The sequence below is a fragment of the Cryptococcus neoformans genome, chromosome 3 (genome assembly GCF_000149245.1).
Source record: "Cryptococcus neoformans var. grubii H99 chromosome 3, complete sequence".
Classification (NCBI taxonomy): domain Eukaryota; kingdom Fungi; phylum Basidiomycota; class Tremellomycetes; order Tremellales; family Cryptococcaceae; genus Cryptococcus; species Cryptococcus neoformans.
This window is the reverse complement of record NC_026747.1, coordinates 393,437-402,500: the sequence shown is the minus strand read 5'-3', so window position 1 is coordinate 402,500 and position 9,064 is coordinate 393,437. Positions and strand designations below refer to the sequence as shown.

Below are 9,064 nucleotides of genomic sequence, written 5' to 3'. Positions count from 1 at the left end.
TTGCCAAGAATCTACAGCGTTAGCAGCGCCCGTCACACAAATTGACTCACCTTCAATTCTGAACCAATCTCCACAATTCTTCCCAAGTTGTTCTCATCTTCCCCGTAGAACTCTAGCAAGACCGATAAAAGATTTTCAGGATTTATTTCCCACATCTGATGGAATACCAGGGCAGATGACGTGATATCGCTAGGTTTAGCCGATAAGTACATCGCTAAAAGACGAGTCTGTTGAACGACCACGGGTGAGGGAAGAGGTTTCTGCAAACGAGTCAACAAAAGGAATCTAAAGCATATGGCCCGCTCAAACTCACTGGAAGCTTCTCTAACGCAATCAAAACCAACTCTGGCGCCAATTTGGCTGCCTTTTCCAAAATTTCTGTAGCTCTCCTGCCAATATCCGCCCTCTCCTCCCTTTCTCTGTCTGAATTATGGTCCATCTCTGCCAAAGCACACGCATGCACCAATACTTGAATCAAACCCAGAGTATTCCACAATCCAGCACCCTGCAAATCCCTCGCCTGCTGACGAGCGGCCTTGCTCCACACTTGCTCAGAAGGCGGAGGATCGACTATACGAGAATAGACTGAAGGTGGCGGAGCGGAGGGCATAGTGAAGATGGGCATCGCGTCGGGCGCAAGGCTCGTAAGATGTGTCAACACAGAGAGAAGTGAAGAAATGTTTTCCCACATGGGTGCTTCAAGGTGTGCTGGCAAGAGACCAGCCATTGGTGGAACGGGCGCCTGCGATGGAAGACATATGAGGGAAACAAGAAGGGGAATAGATGAAGGATATGCCGCGATGGTCATCGGAGTGTCAAATGACTTAACCACATCAGGCCAAGAGATAGCATCCTAAAGGGCGATTTTTCATCAATTACTACTCCGCAGACTAGACGAAACGGACTTACGACCGCCGACATTCCTTTGATCACACCATGCAGATCTACGACACGGCCCAAGGGCAATCCTTCACACAGACCATGAACAACACGACACGCTTCTTCCGTGACTCTTCGCCTGACATCTTCTGGCGAGCCATCAAACAACCAAGAGACCCACCATCTCTGCACAACAGCTTCAACGGTGCCCTCATCTTGGGTAAGGCTCTCACCCAGCTCGAATAAAATGTCTTCAAGGGGAATGCTGCTTGGCGACCGAGGCGGTCCACCTGGAGACAACGCTGATAAAGTTTGAAGGATGATGGCAGGAGACGAAAACTTGACTGTAAGAGAAGCAAGGAGAGTCGCACGCTGAAGAGAGTTAAGAGGAGAAGAATGTGGCGAAGTTGGGTTGGTGGGCGTAGCAGGTCGAGAAGCGGTGCCGCTGGTAGGGCTCTGGGCCCTCGGGAAGAGCGCGAGGATCAAAGTCCGGGCTTCCTGCAAAGTCAAATCGTCGGTAAAGGGCTCTTTTCCAGGGATGTTCGTCATCCAGAATGGAACACCTGGCGATCGTAGAAGCTCCATAGTAGGTTGGAAGGTTTGGGCGAGAATGGCATGGAAGACGGGATAAGATGCGTGGTTTTGCGGGAAAACGTGAGGTGATGCAAGTGTATATGCTGAGAGAGAGAAGAGCAGTGCAGGCGGGAGATTGAACAATCGAAGAGAAGGCAAAGGAAGAGGGGTCGATGGGGCGGAGGAAAGCATGATGAAGGAGAAATGGGGCGCGAGTTGCACATCCCTAGCTGCTCTAGCTGCTTCAGTAACGAGCAATCTCCATACAAGGGCAGCTTGACCCGTAGTAGGAATCTGAGGGGGAGGCGCGGCAGGGTCATCCTTGTATTGGTTGGAATGCTGGATTAAAGTTTGGATAATTGGGTTGGCGACCACGATCGCTCGCCTTAGAAAATGGTGGTACATTTCCGGCCCATTGGTAGACGCGAGCTACGGTGTATAGATCAGTCAATTGCGACCTATATTGACACGCTCAATCATCCAAACGCGAGCAGTGCACTTACCGTTCTGATCTCAGTTGAGGCCTTTTCAAAGCTATCTTCCGTAAAAGTCGTTAACAGGAATACAATCTGTGCTCTAACGATCACTGCTGTCCCGCCTTGACCGTCTCTTCTACCGGCACCAGCGCCAACACTTCCCGCAACGCCGGCATTGCTCGCCATGGTAGCCACACTCGCATCGCTAACTGGAGAATGGGCCGCACCGCCGCCGAAACCCGGAGGCGGTCCTGTTCTGCTGACCCCGCCTCCCAGGCCGGGAGGAGGGATTGACATGGGCTGATGATTGTCGGATGAGAGAGAGTGAGGAAGAGAGGATGTTGCTGTAAGTCTTGTTGAAAGGGAAGGATCAAATGTCCATCCCTGCGCAGAGGTGTTGAATGATGGTGGTTGACGTGTACCGGCTGGCGAAAGTGGTCTGGGGGAAAGAAGTATGGGAGTAGGAAGGAAGGAAGGAGTATGGATGGATGGGTGTCTGTGGCAGTTACGTGAGTAGCAAGGCTAGCCCACCGAAACTCAACCAGCGACAACCCCCCGGCGTTACTTCGCAAACGCCGATCCACTCTTCACACAAAGACATGGTGTGGCACTCTCCGCCGATGACGCGACAGCCTCAACTGTCTCTTCTCCAGCAGCTAAGTCGCCAATACAACATCATGTACCGCGCTCATGTCTTCTATACAAGGCGCCGTACCCTTTGTTAGTACATTGATGGCTTTAAAATCACCTGGATGTCCCCCGAGAGGTCCAACGGTGCACCCTCTTTGCCGGATGTGAGCGATATGAAGAAGGAAGGTGGCAGGTGGCTTGTTCTATTAACACGTTGTTTATCATGCATGAAACTCTGATCTACAGACCTATCGAACTGTGCGTTACTGCTACACGTAAAGTAGCCCCCATGCAGTTGAGGTTTTTGTGCTTCTAATCGCTATCACTGCTATCCTCATTATATGCTCTTGCCCTTGTCGGCCCTTCATCATCGCTCGAACTCTCGTCATCACTCGCATCATCTACATCGCTGCTTTCTTCACTGTCATACTCGCCACCATGCACCTTGGATGGTTTGACATTTTCTCCCCTCATCATCGCCATCTGCCCCGCAAGCGTATCTTCATCTGGCTCCGAAATGTCGTCACCCGCATCAGAATCTGATTCCGAGGGAGGCTCCTCTACCTTGAGCATGATTGGCACCTGAACATCCTCACCAAGGTAGGTGTCGCTTCTCAAGTGCGCAACAAAGGAGTACAGGTTAACCTGAGGAGGAGCCTGGAATTGCAAGCTGATTTCCTTGGGTTCTGAAGGTGTGCCATCAGGAGAAGGAAGGGGGATGTCGGTGATTTTGATAGGGGGCACAATGACTTTGTTGAGTTTAGTGTCTCCCAAGAGGAAGTAGTATTGAGGCTTGCGTAGCTGGGATACATGTCAGCCAAGTTAAGTGTCAAATGGTAAGGGTAATTTACCTGGGGCCATCGAGGTGTGTGGGCAAAGCCATTCACCACTTCTTTTGCCTCTTTCTTCTTCACAATCTGTTCCTGCACTTGCTTCACCGTAGGGTTTTGCTCTTTTTTGCTTGCCTCCTTCACTGCCTCCTTTACGTCCTCAATTGATTTCGCCTCTTCGTTTTCTCCCTTTTCTTTTTCCAACCTAGCCAGTTCCGACTTGGGAAGCATAGGAACAGGTTTTGCCCTGGAGGAGAGAGCGGTGGTAGGGTAAACGTATCGGACCTTAGCGGAGAGAGATACGATAGAGCTGGGTGTGACAATCTTGGAGTCGTCCACCTTAAATTCGGCATCAATTACTTCCAATCTCGGCCAGTACTTTGCCACACTGAAAGCTTCATCAAATCCTTCCCTTACCCTGACCCACTTCTCCAACCATTTGTCGCCCTCGGCCTTTTTGGTGACTTGCTGTTCAAATCCTTTTTCAAAGTCAAAGCCCGGAAGTTGGGCGAGAGGAGAGACAGAGGGAGGCATAGCCTGAACAAGAGCGGGTTGAAGTTGAATGCATCTGAGGGAGACAGAGAGCCAGTTGTGAGCAAGGGCAATGTTGATAATAGCGTTGAGTAAAGGAGGAAGGACACGCAAGACGGCGAGTTGGTCTACGATATCGTTAGCATGAGATGTTTTACTATTATTGGATAGCTAACCATTGCGCATCTCGGCGTCATCAAGATCAATCCTCAACAGGTGAGCCCAGATCAACGCCCTCGCCCTCCTATCAGCACCGCTCGTCACTCCCACCCTGCTAGTTACCTTCATCAAAGGATCTTCCTCAATCCCGTTCTGCTCTTTGATCCCATTGATCTTGGTTTCCAACTCTTCGACTTTACTTTGCTTGGCCTTTTTAGTTTTCTTGCTGACCTTATTGCCACCAACAACAGCGGTGACTTCAAGGGAACCGGCCAAAAGGGCGATGAGGTTGGTAAAGTCGGTGTCTTCGGCAAGGGAATGGAAGAAGCGTTCCGCAGTGGCGTTAAGAATGTTGTCTCGAGTGAGCCGACGTTGAGTGAACCACCATCGACCCTGACGCATTGTTAGTGCGTCCCAAAACGATGTACTTTATCAAAGCACTCACAACGACCCAAGGAATACCACCACCAAGGACTAGCCCATACAGGGCCAAGACCCAGATACCGTTCGATCCTTCAACAATCCATTGAGGGATAGCAATCCTGTCTTCTCTCTGTTGAGGTCCATCAGGATTACCATACTTGGCGAGATTGTCTCGAGTCGTTTCATCGGTTAATGATTTGTACGCTTTGGTAAGTTCAATGTATTTCTCCTCTGCTTCTTCCATGGTTTGACCTTCTGCAAGCTTGAGCTTGTCAGGGTGGCTATACATGGATTAACTTAATTGCAAAGGTACATGATGGATACGTACAATTGCAAAGACAACTTCTTGTAATGCTTCTTGATCTGCTTCTCAGTTGCCGAGCTGCTCAGTCCAAGAATTTCGAAAGGGTTATAGACCGTGCCGCCTTGCACCTTGGGGGCTGTTGCTAAGCTATACACGAGGTAACCGAGTAATGCCCATGCCGAGAGCAAGAGGAAGATACGTTTAGTACCGGCTGACCGACGGGATGATCGCTGGATTTTTTCGAGACGAGCAGGAGCTTGCTGACATGTTGTACAGGGACATATTGGATCTAATCTCTCTATTGCACTGTTAATGATAACTTTCGCAAGTAGTGACAAACGTTACGCAACGCACTCGTCTTTTTAAGCCTTAGGGTCGAGAGCGTCCAGGGGATGAGGACGAGCGTAAGACAGGTAACTCCGAAGTAGCTTGCGAGTGAGCCAGAGTCGTCATAGGATATGCCTGGCATTGTAGCTAGGCAGGCAAAGTGTGGCCTGTGGTGTCAGCAGGAGGATGGAGATGCAGTAATGGCAGTAACTCTTCGTCGTGGTCTCAACTTGTCGCTGCAGCAGCAGCAGCTTCTTCTTCCGGCGCGTTCCCTTCTTCTGACGTGGCGAGTGCTTACGTAGGGGCCTGTTTAAGCTCATCAGCAACCCAAATTTATTTACGTAAGTCATTCTCTAGCGGAAGAAAACGGGCGTGTGATTCGATGCCCCGCTCGCTGCCCAATTGGAGACGGTAATAATCATCCATTCCCTTTTGACTTTTGACCTTTGATTTCCACTCACCGCTCACACAACAAACAACAAACCATGTTCCGACTTGCTGCTCGTGCTATCCGCCCCGCTGCCAGGGGTTTCGCTACCTCCGCTGCCGCCGGCGAGAACGAGTTCGTCGCCAAGAGGACCGCCATCAGGGCTCACGCTGCTGGTGAGTATACGGCTGCTCATTTCGAAGAGTCTAGGCGGCCTGGATGAGAGAATGAGATCATGGTGCGAGGAGAATAGGTGGGGATGGAAATAGAGAAGATGGAGAACGGATGGGAGCACGTACTAACGTACAATTTGTAGAGACCACTGACCTCTGGCGAAAGATCTCTTTCTACGTTTGCATCCCCGGTATCATTGTCGGTGGTCTCTGGACTTACAAGGTTGAGTCCGCCCACGCTGAGCACCTGTAAGTATAACGCTCTTTTTCCCCACACAGCAAAACGGGTGGTGAGGTGCATGCCCTGGTGTGAGAGAATGCTTGAAGTGGATATCGGTGCGCGTCACGACGGGCAGGCACGGAAAGATTGGGAAGAGATATCGCCTCACCACCCTACTATTCGCCCAACCACCGGCCATTAAAGCGACTGATTTTCCTTTTCCACAGTGCTCACAGCGACGAGGACCTTTCCGAGAGGCCCGTCTACCCTTACATGAACATGCGTGTCAAGCCCTTCCCTTGGGGTATGCAGTCCCTCTTCTTTAACGTGAGTCTTGCCGGCAAATGAGAAGGGACATGTTTCTAACAGACTTATGTTTGTAGCCCAAGGTTAACATCCCCGCTGGCCCCGAGTAAACAGGTTGTAAAGCTTTGTTTGTTGGTCAGAGGAATGCATATTGCTTAATAAGTATCTTGCGAAAACATCAAGAAATGAACAACGGGCACGGTGCACGAAATTGAAAGCGACGATGCCACCGAAAACGTGTCTATCCTCATCCCGATGCGATCCGATGAGATGATTAAACTGAATCCCATAAGCAACTATGTAAACAGCAAATTACACTACAACGCTGTATACCACGTAACTTCTGCCCTCCTATTTTCCGGCCCAGTCGCCAAAGATAATTGCTGCAAAGCCCTCAAACTCTGGCACGGCCAACATCTCCTCCACCCCGCTATCTGGCACATTCTCCCATATATTTTTACCCCATCTACTAACCACTGGTAAACATTCCGCCAATCGTTTCTTCCTTCCTTCTAATTCAAACCCGCTCTGAGATTGTGAAGTTGCTTCAAGGGCGTAGCATTCTTCCCTAAGACTGTTGACCAGGCTCCTAGTCAATGTGGCTATACCTTTCTCCAAGAGATAACGTCCATCGGCAGAGCAAAGATGAGTGAGGGTTTCGTCAAAAAGCGAGACAAGGTGAGAAGAGTGGTCAGAGGCGTTGTATGGGAAAGGTGCTCGCAGAGACGTTGGCGGGTTAAGGGGCAAGAGGAATGGGGTGAAGCTTAAAATTATCCTGATTAATCTCTGCTATGTACAGAAAAGAAAAACAAAACACTAACTCAAACAGCTTAGGTCCAGATTCTGCGGCTTCATCCATTTCCACTTGTGCCCGAACCTCTTTGATTGCCTTTTCCCAATCGTGCAAACTCAATTCCTTCTTCAGCAACATTCTAGGAAAGTGCGAATAAACATGATCAATCTCCATCTTCCATTTATTCCTTCTTAGGTAACAGAAACCACTTACGATCCAAACACCTTTCCGACAGCCTCGTCAACCCTCTCCGCAACGCCCTTCCAGCCTTCATTCAACAACCACCATGAATAACTCAAAAATAACCTCTCAGCCTCTTCCTCTTCAATCCTCCTTTGCCTCGCCATCTCAGCAACTTGAACTTCACCGATCCTCTGAGCCTGATTTTTCCTGACGTCTCCCTGACGACTAGATAGGAAAGAAGGGAGGTAAGAAGTTATTGTACCAGGAAGGTAATCGATGGGATTGGGGAGGAAGGAAGTATGGTTTTCGACAAACTCGGTGAGACCCATTGATTCAACGGAGAAGGAAGAGAACCACCCAGTAGTCTTTTTATTGTTTTTCTTCAATGCTCGTTCGACAGAAAGCCCTGTGAGAGTAGCTTCTGAGGCGTTACGTCTGGGAGTTTGATAATCGTCGTCCTCATCATATTGGTCCTCGTTATCGTGGCTTTGCGCTCTGCGAGGATCAGAAGTTCCCTTGGCGTGGGAGTTCTCCGATGCGAGGTCATTAAGGTAAGTGTTCCGGGCGAGGATGGATAGTTGGGATGATGTGAGGAGATAGAGCATAGGTAGCAGATAGGCAGTTGTAATCGTTCGAGCAATACCTAGAATTGCAACATATCATGTTAATTGACAACTTCTCACCGTGAAGGAAGACCTTGAGATACATACTCTGTATCTTCAGTTCCTTCCAAAGCTCTTTTTTGCTCTTTGTCACAACGGGTGGAGAAGGAGTGGGGTCCCTCAGCATAGGAGGAGATGGACCGAGCTGCGCTGACGATGACATATCAGAAGATGGGGAAGGGGAGCCGGAAGTTGTGTCGGTAGCTGGTAATGAGATAGACTGTGAGACAGTGGAAGATAACTGAATGGAATTTAAAGATTAGGAGTCCCTCTTTCTGCACTACACATTGATAGCTTACCCCATCGTCGGTCTCTGGGATCTCGACTGAACCGCCAATCATGATCCCGCTCTCCGTCTCTGCCTCCGCACCTGCACTATCCTTTTTTTGGAACTCGCTGGCCCAGCTCTCGTCTACTGCGGGTACCAAAGGGACTGAGGGGCTGAACTGGGGACTTTGATTATCAACTACTTCTTTTGGCGGTTCTAACTCCTGACTTCCTTGTCCGTAGAGATGTAGTGAATTCAGCGGTTCGCTAATTTCGATACTAGAGGTTGAACCTGCCATGGTTGATGAGGCAGAAGTACTAGCTGATCCTTGGATCGCCTGAGAGGTTTTCTCCACAGGGTAGGCTTCGAAAACCTGGGGCTGAAGCGTAGGCAAAAGTGCATAGAGGGTGAAAGAGATGCTCGAGATGAGAGAAGTAAAGTGGTTTTTGAGCCTGTTGCTGGGATCAGCTCCATTAATACGAAGCAATGTGGAAATGCTCACAGGTCCTTATGCCTCTTTTCCTTGATCGCGCGGAGACGATTCTCCTTGAGACGGTCCAAGAGGTATGAACTCAAGAGATAAAAGGTGGATGCGGTGCCAACGAAAAAGAAAAGACGCCTAAAGCGACGCTGCCACGACGACTGAGTTTGAGGCATGTCGAGGGAAGCAGGTCGGTAAGACTAATATTATCAGATGCAACAATAACGTCTTTGTTCAAGAGTCTAAATGCGAAGCAGATGCGAAATACTATTTGCGACTGATGCAATCCCGATTTCATCAGTCACTCGTCGGGAAACTGAAGAGGCCGGTTTATATTACGTAATCGTTCTCATGGACTTGGGTTGACCTCATCGCTTGTCTCATCGGGATGAATGGTCCCTCAACATTGGTGCGGCGGG

The 9,064-nt window shown here is 49.6% G+C and overlaps 4 protein-coding genes and 1 non-coding gene; 2 read left to right on the top strand and 3 right to left on the bottom strand.

Moving 5' to 3' along the window:
• The window catches only part of CNAG_02936 (CCR4-NOT transcription complex subunit 1), a 7,885-nt gene extending 5,452 nt beyond the window's left edge, over window positions 1–2,433 (bottom strand). The window contains exons 1-5 of the mRNA XM_012192843.1: window positions 1,956–2,433; window positions 910–1,881; window positions 314–853; window positions 51–260; window positions 1–11 (exon numbers count right to left, since the gene is read on the bottom strand). The exon at window positions 1–11 is cut by the window's left edge and continues 2,935 nt beyond it. Of these exons, the coding sequence (XP_012048233.1) occupies window positions 1–11; window positions 51–260; window positions 314–853; window positions 910–1,881; window positions 1,956–2,225 (2,003 nt within the window). The 5' untranslated portion in view covers window positions 2,226–2,433. The remainder of the gene's footprint in view (window positions 12–50; window positions 261–313; window positions 854–909; window positions 1,882–1,955) is intronic.
• A 177-nt stretch (window positions 2,434–2,610) lies between these two features.
• Window positions 2,611–3,124, top strand: CNAG_12236. Its single transcript, XR_001045585.1, has one exon. It is a non-coding gene; the product is annotated as a hypothetical RNA (non-coding RNA).
• Window positions 2,757–5,367, bottom strand: CNAG_02937 (translocation protein SEC63). XM_012192844.1 has 6 exons: window positions 5,160–5,367; window positions 4,830–5,103; window positions 4,524–4,782; window positions 4,096–4,471; window positions 3,410–4,047; window positions 2,757–3,359 (listed from the first exon to the last, which is right to left on the bottom strand). The coding sequence occupies exons 1-6, from the start codon at window positions 5,272–5,274 to the stop codon at window positions 2,871–2,873; spliced, it is 2,151 nt and encodes a 716-aa protein (XP_012048234.1). The 5' UTR covers window positions 5,275–5,367; the 3' UTR covers window positions 2,757–2,870.
• A 155-nt stretch (window positions 5,368–5,522) lies between these two features.
• Window positions 5,523–6,604, top strand: CNAG_02938 (cytochrome c oxidase subunit 6a). XM_012192845.1 has 4 exons: window positions 5,523–5,735; window positions 5,876–5,981; window positions 6,180–6,279; window positions 6,336–6,604. The coding sequence occupies exons 1-4, from the start codon at window positions 5,618–5,620 to the stop codon at window positions 6,366–6,368; spliced, it is 357 nt and encodes a 118-aa protein (XP_012048235.1). The 5' UTR covers window positions 5,523–5,617; the 3' UTR covers window positions 6,369–6,604.
• On the bottom strand, window positions 6,389–8,921 carry CNAG_02939 (peroxin-3). XM_012192846.1 has 6 exons: window positions 8,667–8,921; window positions 8,196–8,616; window positions 7,945–8,137; window positions 7,265–7,877; window positions 7,080–7,190; window positions 6,389–7,021 (listed from the first exon to the last, which is right to left on the bottom strand). The coding sequence occupies exons 1-6, from the start codon at window positions 8,819–8,821 to the stop codon at window positions 6,610–6,612; spliced, it is 1,905 nt and encodes a 634-aa protein (XP_012048236.1). The 5' UTR covers window positions 8,822–8,921; the 3' UTR covers window positions 6,389–6,609.
• Between the last annotated feature and the right edge of the window lie 143 nt (window positions 8,922–9,064).